This window comes from Pungitius pungitius, chromosome 4 (assembly GCF_949316345.1).
Source record: "Pungitius pungitius chromosome 4, fPunPun2.1, whole genome shotgun sequence".
NCBI lineage: Eukaryota > Metazoa > Chordata > Actinopteri > Perciformes > Gasterosteidae > Pungitius > Pungitius pungitius.
The window spans coordinates 21,373,950-21,393,860 of NC_084903.1; the positions used below are offsets into that span (position 1 = coordinate 21,373,950).

At 43.8% G+C, this 19,911-nt stretch overlaps 1 protein-coding gene across 1 annotated transcript in view; it reads right to left on the minus strand.

Annotated features, from left to right (window-relative positions):
- The window catches only part of coro2ba (coronin, actin binding protein, 2Ba), a 30,450-nt gene extending 18,916 nt beyond the window's left edge, over positions 1–11,534 (minus strand). The window contains exon 1 of the mRNA XM_037455970.2: positions 11,038–11,534. Coding sequence (XP_037311867.2) covers positions 11,038–11,052 — 15 coding nt within the window. The 5' untranslated portion in view covers positions 11,053–11,534. The remainder of the gene's footprint in view (positions 1–11,037) is intronic.
- Positions 11,535–19,911: the final 8,377 nt, after the last annotated feature.

The window sequence follows — 19,911 nt, forward strand, 5'->3', positions numbered from 1 at the left end:
AATATTGAACGAAACAAAGGAGAAAGGCAGACGCAGAGGAGGAGGAGATTAAGTCCCCTCTGTCTGACCACCTGCCTGCCCCTGAACACACACACCTCTGAGCCAATGGAAACGGCCTGGGGATACATTTATTGATATTTCAGCAACTGAACCATTTGAAAATGCAGAAAATCACTCTCAAGAAGCATTTAGGCTTCATCTTTATTTTACTTGTCTTCATCCTGAGAGTGAAAGGGTGTTTATTTATACTCCCCGTAAATGCAGTTCATTGTTTTATATAAAAATGTAGTAGGAAAAAATAATTATAATTGTTGCAATTGTGCTTGAGGAGAAAGCTTTCACTCTTTTTGAGAATTCAAGTTTATTTTAAGGCTTTCAACATAAATGCGTTAATCTATGCGATTTATGTGGCCGAGATTAATGCGACAAAATATTTCAACGTGGTTAACTTTGTTCACTTCCGGTTTACGAACGGACGTAAACCGGAAGTTGACCACGGAAACGAAACGTCCGCTAGCTGCAGTCTGTTAACGTTACATCGGAGAAAGCGAGAGTGTAGCTCAAGATGGAGAGACCTTTTAGCATTGGAACAAGCAGAGGGGCGGTATACAGCGGAGAACTGTGCAGAGGAATGTGTCACGACAGAAGGGGGGTGAGTGGCAAAGGGACCATTTAAAGCACCCCAATGCTAAGCTAGCTGCTAGGCTAAGCTAGCTGGAAAGAGTTGCTAGTTGGTCCACCCGGTGGAATTCTGCCTCCAAGAAGATCAAATGTATGTAGTTTTGTGTTTAAAATAAGAGTGAAAATTAAAAAACAGGGTTTAAAATGCACGTTTTTAGAAGAAAAACAAACATTTATTAAAAACAACATTGTTTTAATTGCCAATAATGCCATCAAAAGATTAATGAATTTCAAAATGTGTGATTAGTTAATTAAAAAAAAAATCTATTCACAGGCCTAGTTTACTTATGTCATAGTAAACAACATATGTATACAGTATATATATATATATATATATACACATATATATATTAATCCCCTCTGGCATCGTTTCAAATTGAGAAAGCCGAGCGGTACTGAGCCAAAGAAGCAAAGAGCACTTCCATGAGACTATTGGAACCAATCATTGATCCTTTCTGTGTAGCGATCCGTCTTTCAGTCATTTATGATTTCAGATGTTAAGAAATGACGCTCCAAAACCTCAAGCTGACTGCTGAGGGAGCGGGTTGACTGGCATCGTAATGGCCGTAATACAAACTGCGGCTGTGTCCAGACCTTTTCTGACCGAACATTACTGGGCATTGCCTTGAAAGGAAAGCGCCCATTGGGGAGCTCCCTCGAGCACTTAATACCTTCAAGGGCTTTTTCACTGTTTGCATACGCGCTGCAAATGAGGATGCTGAAGTTACTCGCTGCTCTCCGCGCGGGAGACGTGTTTAGTCTGCTACGTTTTTTGTTGTTGTTTGTTTCACAATGAAAGATTAAGGACACTGTCACAAGCTGCATTCATATCCAGACCCGGTACCAATGTGATTTCTGTTCGATCAGCTACTGTTAGCTCCCTGATGTCTTTAGCCCGGTGGCGACGTGGTCATGAACGAGTTAACTAGTCCGTTTCATTTGGATATGTTTGTGTTTGTATTATCTGTTGCTTTCACAGCTGTTTGTTTGTCATTAAATTGTTGTGGCCAGTGCTGAGGTGGCTCGGATGTTTGACCAATCCTTAAACAGATGCGTCACTCGTGGATCCGCTTGTTCTCACACCAAAATGAGAGCTAGACAGGTCCCTCAAAACAGCATTTAAAGAACAGGAGTGTCCTGGATATCGCCAGGTAGTCATCTCTAACGGGTGTTTCGGACAGCTGAGTCACGTGACTAAGTATTGATTAACTGAAGGGCGGACGTTGCAGATGCCGGATACCAGCAGCGGAAGGACATTATGGAGCTATTTGTCTGCTAGAGTTACCCAGAGCGATGAGATGACAAATAGTGTCCTTGCACAGGAACCTTATACACGTCACTATCAAGAGAGCCCCTGCTCAGATCAATTTACCATTTGGAAGAGGTGAGCTGTGGTTTGTTGATGTCGGAGGAGAAACTCAGTAGCCAAAGAGGGCAGGAATATAAAAGCAGTAAAGTTACCGCTCTGTGATACGAATTTCGTATAAATCAAACAAAAGTTATGAAGACAATTATAAAGTACCTTTTTAAATGATATACTGAACAGGTCATAACAAGAGAAAGCTTCTCCCTGATGTTGAAATGGGCCAATTGGCCCACAGGATTTTTCTCCTTCTGTTGCTTCTTCAACACAAACGAATGATGTCACGTGTCACAGTTTGTCATCATAGGCAGGATAAAAATGATGGCAAATCTCTGAACTGAACGTTGGCACCTTTGCCAGTATTCAAGTGGGAGCAGGGAAAATCCAGATGTTACTGTTTATCCATGCAGCAGTTGAGACGAACGACCTCTGAAGGTGTTCTCTACATTTTTCTGTAGTTAAACAGCCATTACTGTATAGATTAAGCGGGTGTGGATCATGTGTGAAGATCGCACACATGTTTACTGTTTATTGAGATAGTGCTTTTTAAAACCACCATATGCACTATTGCACATCTGGGATCATTTCTCCAGTCTGTCTTCTATATTTCCCAGCTTTCTATTTCAATCAAGAAAAAACAGAAAAAAGGGCAAACCTACTCTTCAGAATATGCCCACACACTAACACACAGAGAAGGGAGATAACAAAGAAGTCGGGAACAGCAATCGCCTCTGCACACATGTGTGAGCTTGTTAAGCAACATTTAAAATGACAGTATTCCCATATGTGGGCGAAGGTTAATGTGTTGTGAGTTTGACCTATTTCAAAAGAGCCACTCAGTCGATGAGCTCACCCCGAGAAATTTAACAACAGGTCTGCAGTACTGATGCCGCTGTCTTTCTACATCCCCATGCGTCCATATGCTTATTATATTTTGTTCCATTTATTGGAACGCTTATATAAGAGCACGCCTCTCACATGGCAGGAGAGCGTTGGTTTGGCTAGCAATATGTTGGATATCCATCAATGGTCATCCATGCAAATCATTCCAGTCTGTTGCATTGATCTGTTTATTGCCAGGCTGTCAATTGGCCTTCTGCAGTACTGTAGACCTATGTGACCCAGTTAAAAAAAAGAAGCTGTAATACACAAGACCTCATTTCACTATCCTCTACGGGGACTAATATTTAATTTGGGCCGTTATTCCAGAAGGGATTTTTTTATTGGCACCATGTACTCCCTACTGGCTTTGCTCACTTCCACAGTAATACTTTAGCTTACGGGTTAATCGTTACCACTCTTCCTTTCTGTGGATCTCATTTTTTGTGTGTGTTACGGGTTCAGTCGGAATCAGCGGAAATCCTCTAAACCGGATCAGTGATGTTGCAAGTCAGAGTGCGCAGTTATGAGACATATTTAAAGGTGATCTGTACGACGAGGTTGATCGAAATAATAATGCTCTGTACATTTTCAAACCAGTGAGTTTTCCTCTGATACGGGTGTGAACTGGGTCTTAAAGGTAACTCCGTAAACTCTCAGTGAGACCAACAAAAATAACAACTGTTTGTATGTGAGGAACAAAAAAATATAGTTTAATGGTGCTATTGTACTGGCCATTAGGTAAGTTTAAGACAAAATATAGAACCCATATCTTTCCACAAACCCTCGTTAAAAATAAATGAACTTGGCACATCCGCATCGAGGCAGCAAACCCTCTCATTTGCAGTCACCACCCACGGAGAAGAAGCAAGGGCCTGAAATGCAGACACGGCTGACTCTCAGCTGCTGAATCTGTCCACTAAACAAAAAAACACACTGAGAAATGCATTTGGTAGGTCTACATGAAGGCAATGGGATTTGTTGTCTTCCAAACACAAAATAAACACAACATTTCTAAAGGTCTTGCATTCAGACAGACAGCCACAACCATGTTGACAGCCGTGTAGAATCACTCCCCTTCACTCTTTTTGTGAAAAGCCATAATTCCACATGTAGCAGAGGATACAGTTCATGTTTGAAAATGAACATTTTGTGAAGGCCCTTTGTTTCTCATCAGACGGACAGGCATACCCACAGCGTTACCATAGTGACGGAAATGAAAATCCACACATTAAGAACAGATTGTCCAAAAATAAGAACGGGCACGAAACTCTGATGGAAGAATGGGACTACCGCTCTGTGATGCGAATTTCATCTACGCAAAAGTTATGAAGACAATTCTAAAGTACCTTTTTAAATGATATACTGAACAAATCAGCATGTATAATGCATTATGTTTTATATCCAGCTTGAAGGTGGGTGTAGAACGTTAAAGAAATGACCCCTGTGATCAACACAACCTTTCTTCTTCTCCTGCCATCTCACCAGAGCTGTTCTTTTGGCCCAGAAGACACCCTAACCAACGAAACCAACCAACAGTCCACTAGGAGCAAGAAGAGCCCTCAACCGGAACAACTACCTGGTACTGCACACTGCCAACACACAAAGGACAACTAAAGGAAAACCCCGGAGGACCGCTCAACTAATCCCAGGTTTCGGCAGCAACAAAAAGCTTTTCTGTGTGCACCACCTGGCGTCTGATCCCTCCAAACGTCAACTGATCTCAGACAAGCCCGATGTCAAGGCCAATGTCCTTTTAATTAGACCACCGAGGCACCAGGCTTTATCCGTCGCTCTGTGCGGATACTTTCACCGCGCACTGCACCCTTCATTAGAGGCGTTCTAACAGATCGTAGAACAGATTGTAGAATTCTTATGAGAAAAATGTTACATTGTTACAATACAAAAAGGAGAGGGACATGTAGTGGAACAGAAAGCACACAAGGAAACGGAATACAGTTTGGTGCTGCAGAGAGACTGATGTCTATATTTGCAGTGCTATCAGTGCCCATAAGCGAAATACAGAGCTGAATGTGACCCTGATGAACCGTGTGTGTGTGTGTGTGTGTGTGTGTGTGTGTGTGTGTGTGTGTGTGTGTGTGTGTGTGTGTGTGTGTGTGTGTGTGTGTGTGTGTGTGAGATACAGACAGAGAGTGTGGGTGGTAGCATCATCTTCATCGAAGTGCCGTGACTCGCAGCCACAGTCGTTGCTCTCTTATGTGCACTCGGCTCTCGACTGTCTCAGTCAGTGCAGAGTACAGTCCCACCGACGGTGTAATACGCAAAAGATAAATTCATAGTACGAATGTTCAAATGCGATACGTCCCATGTTTGGAACTGGTTACTTTTAACAGCAAGCGGTGTCCACAACACTTCATTGAGCCTCCGAGCAGGCAGCTTCTGTTTGGCTGAGCGGACGGACCACCCTGGTTCTCACTGCGGCGGCTCTGCAATGGACTGCAGAGGTGACCTGCAATGACCACTGCAGCCTCACCAGCGCATTCGTCGGCACGCTCATAACAAATTACCGAGTGCACTCTCAGGGTCTCTGTTTACCAAAATTAACATTTAAAACAACAAACAAGGAGGGAAGGAGGAACACCTTTTATATATATATATTACTGCCTTGGCCGTGGGCCGACAAACAGGAAGCACATCCTATGTCTTGATTGTGCAGAGTACAAACACACACACACACACTCTGCTGGTGGACATCACATATACTTGCATTATTTCTCTGCAGACTGAGCTTAAACCTAAGGCTTACTTTACTTTAACATTAAACCAAGTCTTTCTCTTAAAATGTAATGATTTACTTTTGTCCCCAAAAGTGAGGCAAGTGCCCAGATTCATGTCCCCACAACGTGTGTAATATACACACACACATTCCTCAGGATGTGTACCTAATCTCAGCTGGAAAGGGGATGCTGGTAATGGTCACCCTGCTCTGGATCTTTATTTCCGCTGGAGGATATTCATAAATAATTTCACATTGTTGCCTCCTCCTTCACTGCAGCAACCTCCCAAAAGGAGCATCCAAAAATGAACATTTGTATCCAACAAAAGCTACAACAAAGTATCCCCCTGTGCTGCTTTGGTGAGAAAGCCCCCCCCCCCCCCCCCCCCCCACACACACACACACACACGTTGAGAAGGGAAGCACGCTGACAGGCAATGAGCTCATGGGATCTGAATGTCTTCCTGCGGTGAATGCTTCTCTGTGGCTTTCTCACAACTTTCCTCACTTTTATCTGCCCCCCCCCCCCCCATCCTCCCTCATCCTCCTCACACACACACAACCGTGTTAATTATCTCATCCGCTTCATTTAAAGTGAATATATGATACCACGAAGCTCAATTCCGGATTTAGAAGTCTTAATCCGCTAAACTGCTGTGTATTTCGCCCGCCTTCGTGAACAGCAGGTTTTGGGTTGCCAGGTCTGGCGACTTAGCTCTCAGTTTAGTGTGTGTGTCTGTGCGTCGGTGAGTGCGAGAGAGCACGCGGGTAAACAGTAAGCTCGACAAATGGCCGGTGGTCTAAATCAGAGTCACTTAAGATTTATGGTGGGCGAGGTGCCCGACTAAAGAATTGAAGACAGCTTGAACTTGGACACGCTCGGGTTGGCGTGCGTAAATGGGCACGGCCTGCGAATCGCCCAGGGATTATTTTCTTATTTAAATTGGACAAATAAAATCATTACAAAAGCACATTTGTCAGAGATTTCGCTTCTTAGAAATGTACCATGAATCGTTTCATGCTCCCGAGAGTCCAAACAGCCTTACAGTTGACAGCAGAAGCCGAACCATAAACACTCCGAAAATGGCTCTCAGACGTCCTTTAAACCACATGTGTGCGCCCGACGTCGGAGCCGAGCCGGCCTCCTTCATAATTGGGGTGTTTGCAGTTATGTAATTGCTAACACACTCGACACAGCTGGAATGGTACTTTTGAATGATATTGAAATCACGTCGCCGCGGTTACATTTAAAGCTTTCGCCCGAAAAAGTGTGAACGCGTGCGTGTTTGTGCTTTTATGAGAGTTGAGTTTTCTTCGGATCTGGAGCATTAAGACATTTGAGCGAAGAGAGGACATTTGCACAGCTCATCTGGGCTTTAAAAATGTGCAAAAGAGCAAACGTCACACTCTATGGTGGGTCTTAAACAAAAGCCACTGAAAAAAGAACTACAAAAAGGTAGCGGCTCTTCATCGCCTGACCTTTGGGGTGCGTTCATTAAGGGGTGTGTCCTGTGTGTATAAAAGCATTTGCAAAATCTCTTTGAGGGTTAGGCTTTTAGTTTGAGGGATAAACTTAAAAAGGGATTAGAGCGAGGTTAGGGGCTCAGTGCAGATGGTTTACGGTTGTAGTTATAAGCTGGAAAACGGATTGATTCGTGAAGTCTAATGTCTGAACGTAGGTAAGGATGTGTGTGCGGGGACGTCCATTTCGTCTCTACGGGGACTCCTTTTGGTGTGAGCTGTTTCTGCTGGTGTCTAAAGGAGCAGAATGGGCTCCCTCCTGTCCTCCCGGGCCCCGCACTGCTCTTTCTGTGGTGTCCATAAAACAACAACCAAATCACAACTTCCTAATCAAGAGCGATCCAAATGGTCCGTTCAACTCTTTCTGAGCTTTTACGAAACCGTTCAATAGTTTCTAAGATGCTCCAAAAATAGTTTTGAATATGTCCTTCTGTGCTTTCATTTCCCAACGCCTCTGGCGGGAGGTCTTTTGGCAGCCGGAGGGTTGAGTGACCTCAGCATTCAGACTGGGGGTCAGTGTCTTGCACAGGGAAATCCCGCTGAGGCCATTATGCCTGTCCCTCGGGCCCTGTACACTGAGCCCACACTAAAACTGACAGGAAGGTAACTCGGGGCAACGATCAATGCTGCGATCGAGCCTCTTTCCCCCCCCCCCCCGTGTTGCTGGAGGCCACAAGTGGTTTTCATTCATCGCACTGAAGGCTGGCTGGTTGTACTGTATGGGTTTGTTCTCGCTGCTTTTATATGGCGTCGTGGGAGCAGCTGTGAGCTGCAGGGTTCCATCGAGCTGCTGTGAGAGGAAGTCGCACTGTCACACAGTTTCAGCTCCAAAAGGCTGCTGATCTCACAAGAATCTCAAATGCTCTCCACCGTTTAAGGAGTAATGGAAAGCAATCCTCCCACCTACACAAAATGGGTCTGCCAACTCACATTTTGAGCCTCTACCACCCACCAGCACACACACACACACTCAGACACACAAACACACACACAGACATGAACGCAAATGAGAACAGAGTGTCCAGATGCAGTGATGATAATCCCAGGCGGTGCCCTGATGTGCAAGCTGTGTTGGCAGTTTTCCGCCCCACTGCTGAAAGCAGCGTGGTGTGCATCTCAGTCGAGAAAAACATTGTGTTATTTCACTTTCCTTCCTCCTTTACAATATTTTGCTTGTCTTCCAGCCTTAAATGTGAAGAAATATTTCAGATATTTTGAAAAAGAAGACGTGAAAACGTTTTTATTTTATTTTTATTTTTTTACCCTTTTTCAGATATAATAATCATCCGTGGGGTTTCATGGATGAAACCTGTAACTGATATCTCAGAGTCTTTTAACATTTCCTTTCCGTCAACAAAGGCAGACACAATGAACACATTGCACATCTATTTCACGGAGTACATTTATTCTGATCACTTATATTAAGTTCGTATAATGAAACAAAAGAGAGAAGCTAAAGACATGGGGTCCCACTGAGGCGTCGGTCCTGTGAGGCAAAGAGCACGGATTTAAAAAGGCACTGACCTACATTCCTTGTTTGCGTTTGACAGACGAGTGTTTCTCTCGCTGTTTACTCGTCTGTCTTTGGCCTTAAATAATAAATACATAGTGTAAATCTCAATCATATTCTGAGATTCTATATCTTACACCAGAGGTTCCCAAATGTTTTAGTCTGGGGCACCCTTAAGTGGAAATATGTTTACTTTACATCTTTAATCAATATTCGCTCAAATTAAAATTTAACATGTAGGCCTACTACCAAAAACAATGCAATAAAATATTAACTACTCTTTACATTTTCTCACAGCAGTAATTGAACTGATTGAAACCCCAGTCATTGAGCTCTGTTTACTGTGTCAAATATTTCCATTGTGTCATTTTTTTTGTGACATTTGTGCCCCTGAAAAACCCAGTCTTGAGAGTGCATCGTGTCACTATGACGACCAGATGGCCATGGGTCGAGAAGTCATTAGCTGTGGCATAACATCAGTTTGTAATGTGATGATTGTCTGATATGTATTGTTTCTTTTTTTTTTAAGACGGCATGCACTTAAGGAACCACAGTTGGAAACAATTTCTCTCTTTTTCCCAAATAATGATTTAATATGAAAAAAAGTGATAATAATCAAAGGTACAAAAACTACAATAAAAACAACATCCAAAAAAGAAAACATGAAGTTCTGTCGCTCTGAAGAGATAATCCAAGCGGCATTATTTCAATAAATGCAACCTTGTGCATAAATGTCCATCATATTGTAATGTGAAGCGGTCACGCCAGACATCGCAAATGTTGATCTGCTCTTAAGCGTTGTGTTGTCTGTGTGTGTCTGTGTGCTGAGGGGCAGCGAGCGCTTCAGCATCGTCAGCACAGGAGCTCTCGTCCCGTTTCCCTCCCAAGGTCACTCCTCTGCTGTTGGCAGGCAAAGCCCCCAAAACACTCTCTCTCTCTCTCTCTCTCTCTCTGTGCTTCCACACACCGCTTATCTTTTACACACAACTGTACCATCACAAAGCCACTTTTATTGTTTCCCCTCCTACCTCCTGCTCACCTTCATTTCCATAATTACTGGTAGGAGAAAATTCAGGCAAAGGCCAAATCTTAAAATGTGTGTGTGTGTGTGTTCATTAAAGTTCTCTGCGATGCCTTTGGCCTCGTCTACGGTCAGATTTGGGTTTGGCTCAGTGCCAACACGCAAGCACCTGACCTTTTCCTCTTCCAGGTCTCGTAGTGGGGAGCGCTCACCTACGCAGAGCCACACACACACACACACACACACACACACACACACACACACACACACACACACACACACACCTCCCACACATGCAGGCAGAATACTTAGGAGGCTGCGGATTCGTATCGCAGGCTGGAAATACTACCAGAATATTTGTGCAGAACGTGCAGGTGTGTGACCGTTGTGAGTAAATAGGCCATTGTCCCGTGTTTACGGTAGGTCATCTAATTCGGTCCAGGTTAATTCTCAACATGGGAGTAGGTGTGCTAATTTCCTCTCTTTCTTTTCCTGTTTCCTACTCTCTCTCTCCCTCTGTTAATTGATTAAGAGGATTAAAGCTGCTGCTGCAGCCTTAAGCCCGGAATGCAAACACCAAACGCAGGCGGGACTACTTTTGAACTTCCATCGCAGTTTAACCATGTTGCTATATTGCCTAACCCAAACACTTACTCAATACGCAAGAGTTTAAACAGTTATTACAATATACATTATTCATTTGTTGACTGTCAGGTACAATTCAAGCTACTGAACCAATCCGATATCCTCATGTTTCCCTTATAAATGCAGTCAGAATTTGCACGCTAATATTCCTGTTAAATGGTAACATGAATCACTACTTGTCAAGTGGGTGTTGCACTTTACTCCCTGCAGATGCTAGCAAACACAACAGCAGACCTGCATACTAACTCTTATGTAGAGAATAGCTGAATCAACCAAACCATCAAAAATGAGCACTACCACTAAATCACTCAGCAAACCTGCACATGCAGTATGATACACAAGCTTGAATTGTAATTCAAATCACAGCATCTAAAAGAAACAGTTGTGGTCAAACCTCAGGCCAAATATTTCATTCATTTTGATCTAAATAAAGTTGATATAGTTCCTACATATGAACCGTTTGTAAAAACCCAAACTTCCTCAAACCCAGAATATTATATTCATTCATTCGTACATCCTCAGGCAACTCCTAACCCTATAAAAAACACATCTCCTCCCTTGACAAACACACACACACACAGAGGAATAACACCTTAAATAACCTTGACAGCACTAATCCAAACCCGACGCCGCAGCGCTGCTGACACCCTGAAAGCTGCAGCCCGTCCACGCCGTCTTACCTTTGTGACAGTCATGCAGAATCAGTGTGTGAGGAGCAGGCCAGCGTCCCCTTCAAGCAAAGAGCAACGCCGCAGGACAGGCAGAGTGATTAGGAGGAGGAGGAGGAGGAGAGCAGGGCAGCTCTGCTGAATGTGCAGAGAGAGAGAGAGAGAGGGAGAGAGAGAGACAGGAGGAGGGGACAGACAGGTTAGTGTGTCTGGCTCACTTAGTACGAAAGGGCTGATTGCTGCTGCAGTGAAGTAATGGCTGGCAGCCGGTGTGCGGTTGGTTACTACAACAGGGAAAAGCTCCCCGCTACGATACACCCCTCCCTCCGCAACTGCACGCACACACACACACACACACACACACACACACACTGGCGATGCGCACAGAGCCGGGGCTGCCCTGCTCCCGCTCTCCCTCTGACGTCCCTCGCAATATGATTAGAGATGGGCTAATACAGCTTATTGATGAGCAGTCTGCAGGAGGAGGCGAGGCAGTGCTGCCTGGCACAGGAGAGGAGAGGACTGCAGAAATAGAGGGAGGGAGGGAGGAAGGGAGGCGGACGCCGTGTCGCAGTCTGCTGCTTAGGCACAGAGCTAGCTGCACGTCATCTGGTGTGTGTGTGTGTGTGTGTGTGTGTGTGTGTGTGTGTGTGTGTGTGTGTGTGTGTGTGAGTGGCAGACGCACGGTGGGAGGAGGGAAGAACATTATAGATTTGTGCAGTCCAGACTTCACTGAATCTAGGGATTTATATTAGTGACATCAGAGAAGTGGGAGTCGTTAATAGTTGTAAATTTATGAGGAATAGGTTTATTGTACACTTAAAGTCTCGTTACGTCCTATCTTAGACTCAAATATTGCTCTATCTTAGACTCAAATATTGCTCTAACGGGCCACACTCGAAGAGTAACGCGTCGTTGTCATACTAATTGTGTAAAATAGAGAGACGCTAGAGACAAGCCAAGATTCCAGCTCAGTTACCATGGCTTAACTTCCCATAGATGTGTGAGACTCTTCTCTAGGGGCTGCGGGCCACAATAGCGGCTTTGTTCCGTGCGTCTGCATACGTGCCCGTGTGTGCGAGGACTGTGCGTTTGTCAGTGTGCCGGAGTGAAGGTCATTAAGACAGAAGGGCTCCACACTGAATGACATGATACCGGCTATCCACTGCAGGCTGTGTTCTTTTGTCCTATTGGGGTGTTATCACGCACATTGTCACTCATTCGGGAAGCTCGCTCATCGGTCTCAGCCTTTTTACGAGAGGCACTTGAGGCTCCGCTCCCAGCGTTTCCTGTCGAGAACAATAGCGTGTCCTGTGTCGGTGGGCATGGGTGGTGGTCTTCTCGATCATCAGAAAATATCTGGGTGACGATACTATCCCCCCCAGAGTCGGGCCATGGTTATCACTTTGCTTGTTTTAGCTGTGCACACTTGGATGCATATGTGTTATTACTTCAGCAAGCTCGAGTATTTTAGCATTTCAGCCCATGGAGATGAAGAAAACACAAGTTGGTTTATGGGTTATGTTGCACCACTGTCCAAAGTACGTCATCTGTCAAATGCACATCATAAAGAGAGGGGAGAGCTGTAAAATACTGCAGCCTGTAGACCTTGAAGAGCCATCATGTTGGACATGTTCCACCAAGGTCCTTTAAAGACAATTACGGTAATAGGAGATAACTTAAAAGAAATATTCATAGAGAAAATGTGCATAAATGGGAGAACAACGATATCATTTCACTATTTGGGCTCTGTGAGAGCTCTGGAAGCTGAGGGGAATCCGCCATATTTAACGCTCTGCTGCCATCATGTGGTGAAGTTATATTAATACATAAAAGTAGTTTTTCCCCCAACCCGTTGGTCTCCCAATGTATTTAGGATGTTCTTCAGTTGACATGGGTTTATTTCCAACACTTGTAAGTTGATTAAACAACAACTAGACAACCGGAGGCCAAAGGCCCCACAGATTCCACCCCTTAACTCAATGTACGCTTAGCCAGAAATGCGCGTTTGTCATCCTGCCAAGCTCATGTAAGATGAATGTAGATTTTGTGTAGCGAGTTTATGTGATCGCTCAACTCTCAGGCAGGTTCGACAAACCTTTCCATCACAAACAGAAGTGCTGCTAACTGTCAGTGTATAACAGCTGTCAACAGCTGGTTTCATCATTTCTAGCTTTCAAGACCATGTTAACAGCAACTTTGATGAACGTTTGTGTAATAAATAGAGACATTCAGTTCACTTCATCATTTAATACAAATGTTGCGCACTTAACAGCAGTCTGAATCCCCTTCACACTCACTCGCAATGTGTGGAATGATGTATTCAAGCGCTAATATAGTTCTAACCGATGGGCTTCTTCTGGTTGGATGTTTTATCGAGCTGCTTAATGTGCTCTTAAACGGCCTGATGGAATCCATCATGATTCATTTTCAACAGAGTTGTTATTCTGTAATTCATTATGTAATAAGTCTGCTCAGCAGATGACTGAATTTGGTGTCTTTTATCCATTGTGAAACAGACTAATAAACCATCAACATCAAATACATCCCTTTCCTGTGGCCCTTCAGCAGACTCACTGCTCAGAACCCACATCACAGGAACAGTCAACGCGGTGACTTTTCTTGCAGACTGAAGGCTGCTTGCATCGGCAATTTAACAACAGCAATGCAAAAGCAATTTTATGCTTGAGGTGAAGCCGACTTACGGGTCTCAAACGTGCCACGAGTCTAAGAAAACACGACAAGCGCGCGTGGAAGCTTTTCTCCTGGGATCTGCTGAGGTGCTTTTGAGCAACAGAGCCTCGTACTGCCCCCCCCCAGGCGTCGCCCACTAACTGCACACCGCTCCTAAATTACAGGATGGAGCCATGCAAAGGCTTGATTTGACTGTTCAAAGTATGACAATGCAAATTTATTGAGATTATTTTTCTCGGTTGGGCTCATCGCGAATCTGTGGATCTGATGGTAAACTGGTGATAAGCGTCACAGCAGCTGCGCTCTACACAACGAGTCCCCGGGTGGTGGTGCTGCATTTCACATGCTGCACCTACTCTTCGGGCTCTTTAACTAATTTGTGTATTTATGTGTAGTTTTGCTGGCAGGCCGATAGCAAAGAGAGAAAAATAAGAATGATGATGGAGGAGGAGGGAGGTATATATGATATGCCACAAAGGTATTTGTCCATATTTAAATCCAGATATCAATGACCTGTACCCAAACAACTCAACTCAACCAGAGCGGCCCGGTTCCTATTCGGAATCCCGGTTCCCCCCATTAATGCCCCTCAGCTCGCCCTCTCCTTCCTACCCTGACTGAGCGCCCCCCCCCCCCGCAATGCCCCCCTCGGAGCCTTTAACACTGGCCAACCGCATGATTTCCCCCTCAGAAATTGTTGCTCTAGTGGAACATTTAATGCACATGGGCTCAGATTTCTGGGTCCCTGGTGCACGGCACTGTGTTCCAGCCACAATCTGCACACAGACCACTTCCTCTATATGAAGCAAAGTGAAGAAGAAGCAGAAGGAGAAGGAAAAGAGGGCAGGAGGCAAGTGAGACTGAAATGGAAAGAGGCAAAGACGAGGTCGAGAGCAAAAGGAAGCTAGCTGTAGTGATTGAGGTTCTAATCACACGGCGGAGTCCTGGTCAGAGTGTTCCTCTACGTGAAGCGTAGGCATAGCTCAACCATGACCAGACAATTCCACAGTTTATTCGCTAAACGCACTCTTTTAGGTCATTTTCCACCATTTTTAAAAAAAATGCTTCCCCTCCTGCTACGTTTCCCTTGCTGGAGCCTCTCCGCTTCGCTCTATTGTTTCACCTGCCGGTTATATGGGCAGATTTATGGAGTCCTGAGATGGGGAATGGTCCCTTTCCCTCCCAAACCCTCAGACTGTGATTCATGTCAAGGTCAAAGACAGATGTTTTGAACTTGAGGCTTTTTACATGTTATAATTCATTTAAAGAACACACTGCTGCCGTTTGATATAACGTTGGTAACCTTGTCATGGTAATCAAAATGTATAAAGGCGTCAGATAATGTAATTACGTTGCAGGAGGGAGATACATTTAGAGGGATTTATGTCGCTCCTCTTTTTTTTGAAAAAGATCCAAGCTGAGTAACCAGAGACACTTATACATTCTTTCTTTATTCCTATCGCTTTGTCACACGCAGACGCTGTAAAACAACACAACACACTCACATTAAGTCAAGGACAGCACTATAAAGGCTTAACATGTGGTTGCAGTTAAGCAGACCTTTGCAATCAGATGGACCTAAAATACAGGGGGAAACATGTGGAAACACAGGACTCAACTTCTTCTAGAAATATGTACAGCAGGAAAAAGATAACTTTCACCACTAGTGTTTTGTTAAGGTCTGATACAAAATGCTATCCAATGATGTAAAATCATTAGATATCCTTCAGTAGATCTCTTTTATAATAGCAAAAGATCATATATTTTTGTTTCATAAATGGGAAAACGTATTCAAAACGATTTATCCCCAGAGGATCCCTGACTAAACCATATGAGTCAGTTTATATATATAGTTAACATACAGTTAATATTCCTCTGGTGAGCTCAGTCGCTACCAATGAATATAAAGTGACTTTATGTATGTTTGGTTTCCATTTAGGTCACCACACTGGCACCTGACACCTTTCCAGCTCACATTTTTTTGCTCTCCTGTGCTATAAAGATTGATACTCCAAAAGAAAATTAAGAAAGTATAAAGACGTGAAACATTGAAAAATATGTATTCTTTAAATAATCCCCCATGACTGATGAGTCAGTGACAATGTAAAACCCTCCCTTTACAGATTCCATTATTACCATCTTTCTTGATTGAAACCATGGCTTGGACTGAAGGTTATCACGGCCTGTCCTCCATCAGCACAGACACGCAACAATTGAGGAACGTTTTTTTTTCTCTCTCCTGAGATGATGAAGTAGCACAGACCAAAGTTGTGGAAGTGGTTGTGTGGTCTTCGGCGAGGCTAGCTGCTACTCCGGCGTTAAGTCCAACGCTCTTTCTTCAATTAGTGCGGCTCCCGCCATTGCTTACACAGCTTGCTGGCCAGCTTGAAGTTTTTTAACTCCCGGGCTTAGCACTAACAGGCCCTGCTTATCATAAAAGCAGTGGAATGCTCTTGAACCTTTGTCTGCATATGTTCCAGTGTGCTGCCAAAAAAGGAAAACAACAACTCCTGAATCATGTTAGTCTACATTTGAAGGTCAAAAAGCCAAGACAGTTGTTTTTCACTTCAAAGAGGTCCCAAAGAAAATGCATTGTCTGCTATTTTCTGTTTAGGAATCAAAAATCTGTCTTCAAGAAAATGCAGGGATTTGATTGCTCTTTGAGTTTTCAGTTTTCCAGTCTGTTACGCTGTTTATATCTGACAAGCTATATCCTCAACAAAGAGCTTGAATCTTAACGGCAAGGGACTGATTGTACTCCAACTTCCCTCCTGATTGTCTTTGATTGAGCTTGTGATCAAACTCGAGAGGTCTGATTAGTGCCAGCCGCCTGGAACTGGTGGCATATTCCTGCCACATGGAACAAGGGATACGCTGTTGTTCAATCCGGGCATTTCTCTCAAACCATTATGACGTCATGCAATTTAGATGCAATTTCTGCAGGAGAGAAATATCAGATCACAGTGAAAATGTCAAAAAATGGTACATGTACTCCAGGCTATTTACTTCCTGAATACTTCTTCAACATTCTGCGAGTTGATGACACATTTCAAATAGCTCAGGGAATTTAGAGCATCTATGTTTGTTTCAGATTGTCAGGGGAGAAATGAATGCGGTTCGTAGAGTTTGTTGTTGTCCAACAACCAAAAACACTTGCAAAAACAATCCGTCCAGAAACTGCGTGTAGAAGTTCCTCTCTAATGCTCCATCACGCTGCATCTGCTGGTGTTAGGGACAAGCATCTCAAACTCTGAGAGACAGCATGGCCACATTCATTTCGTGACGTGTGAATTATTTCTCGGTTGAAGACCAATCAGGAATCAGCAACGTCTATTGCCAAAATATGTTAGACATACAAGGAATTTGACATGGCGTTGGTGCATAACATTGGACAGTAAGACAATGAAACAATGGACAACAAGACACATAACATTAGGTCTAAAGTATCTTAAAGCAGAGGCATTTAGCATCCACATTTGAGAGGCTGAGAGGAGGAACGAGGCTCATCGTGCAAAGACCCAGTGCAGCTCCCTGCAACCGTGCCGTCCTCTTACAGTAAATGACGGAGCAATAAGGGTTGTTGAGTCTGACTTGGTATTTTACTTGGTAAACGCATCATTCCTGGACATCACCTGTTTGGTTGGGGTCAAAATGGAGCACCGACGAGCAATAGATCTGGGTGTTTTTTGGTAAAATGTTGCTGGGCTATTTTGAAGTCGTTGGCACATCCCTTGACAGTCAGGGTAATGTCTGTTTCAATGTTCAAATGTCCCTAAAGGTGGCATGGCTTTTACCCTCTGTATTGTTGTTGCTGAACCATAATTAAACAATAACTGCTATCTTAGAAATAAAGTGCTTAACTCATTAAGTCTCCTGCCCCCTAATCATTTTATTTAATACCAGGAATATGTTTTAACTAGGGCTGTCAACATTGACGCGTCAATCAATGCGATCGATGTGGACGAGATAAATGCAATGAAATATTTTAATGCAGTTAACGCATCTTCCGTCTGCCGGAAGTAAACAAAGTTGACCCCGAAGCTCAAGAAGAAGCTCAAGAAGAGAGCTTTTTGCATTGGAAGTAAAACAGACAGACATACATACAGCGGAGAACTGTGCAGAGGAATTACTCCACGTGTCAAACAGGAGGGGGTTGAGTGGCAAATGGACCACTAAGCGCACTGCTGGGCTAAGCTAGCTGCTAGTCTAAGAAAATGTCTAGGCTTAGGTAGCTGCTAGGGTGAGCTAGCTGCAGGGTAGCTGATAGTCTAAGATAGTTTCTAGGCTTAGGTAGCTGCTAGGGTGAGCTAGCTGCTAGTCTAAGCTAGTTTCTAGGCTTAGCTAGCTGCTAGGGTGAGCTAGCTGCTAGTCTAAGCTAGTTTCTAGGCTTAGCTAGCTGCTAGGGTGAGCTAGCTGCTAGTCTCAGCTAGTTTCTAGGCTTAGCTAGCTGCTAGGGTGAGCTAGCTGCTAGTCTAAGCTAGTTGCCAGAGTAAACTAGTTGCTAGACTAAGCGATTAATGCATTTGAAAATGTGTAAATCTTAATTTGAAGTAAATCTATTGACAGCCCTAGTTTTAACTGTGTTTCTTTCAACGCAGGGTAACAGATGTATTCATGCTGACGTTACCATATATGTAAATTGTTGTTTTTTTTATCTCAACCTATAGCAATGAATTCATGCTTCGAGAGACCTTCACTCTATTCTTGGCAGAAGCTTTTGAACACAACGTGCAGAACCAACTGTAACTGGATTAGAACCCATTCAGAGCAGACACCTTCTGCTTGCCAAATTAAATACATAGCTCTTTGAAAAATACCAACATAGTTAAAGAAACTGAATCTGACTTCTACGAAGCCAACGAACTGCCAAGCCTGGTACGAAAATAAACAGATGGTTGAAACTCTCATTTGAACAGTAGCTGCTGGGGTATAAAAGATCATAAAATACCGTCACATGTAGACTTTCCCTTTGGAAACACCACACCACAAGGCGTATTACGTCGAACGCTGATGTGTTGTCATAAGGACTGCATTCAAACAGTCTGCGAGAAGGACTTAACCTGTAACAGAAAATCGGGTCTAAGCTTTGTGAAACCTAATAATTACAAGCAGAAAATTGCAGACTGTTTGGTTTTCCTTTTGAGGTCCGAAGGGGGGAGAAAAAACCCTTCGACAATTTTCCATCTGTCTCTCAATTAATTTAAATGCAAACTTAATTAAACCGGAGTGTGTGTTCACCACCATGATGAAGACATGACGGAGGAAGGCGCTTATGTGAGACCACAGGACATTTTGAGTTGTGCGTTGCTTGATTGGATTTAATGCGGTGAGTGACCGCAATTCATGTCGTCCGGGAAAGTAACACTACTTTTAAAAATCGCGGTTTGTGTAAGAGCTGATCGTAAATGATATGTCAATGACGGTCTCACACTCAGGACTATATCATATCAATTATGAGTAAGCAGTCTAGTAAAAAAAATACCCAACATGACTTGTGGCGCATTTCTGCGTCCATGGAACATATCTCATGAGGGGAGCGAGGCTTTGCATTTAAGCCGGGTGTCGAGAGACACGGCTTTGCTCCGAAACTGCATGTGTGAGCTTTGAGGCGTTCCATTGTCGTCCATCTTGTGGCGTGCGGCTTTAGTTTCCACATTCGTTTATTTCCCACTATTGCTACTGGCACAACACAACCTGCACGCCGCTCTGCCAGAGATCTGGAAAAGTTAGAATGACTCACTTAAGCTCAGGCAGAAACGTTAACGTCTCCCATTCTATGTACACAGCTCTTTAATACATTCATGCTGAGTACACAGCACATTTTTACCCTCGACAGGGATTAAACAAGCCATGCGGTTCTGTGATTGTGAGATTTATTCTTTGGGGTGGAGATTGCAATGGCTGCAAACAACACAGACGTGAATTGTGTCCAAAGTGGTTAATACCACAGTGGATACTTCAACCTAGTAGCTTCTCTACTTTAGCTACACTGTCATCTGCATAAGTGCTGTGGGGACGTTTGTGTTTCGGACACCACTAGACTTGAAAAGTTGAATGGAGAAGTTTTGTCCAACAGGTCCAGATTCGGTTTATTAAATCCCTAAGAACTGTGTAGCTGGTTAATAATGACGGCAAGAAAGTTATAGGTTAGGTATGTTACACAAAATACGGATTGGTGCTTACGGATGCCTT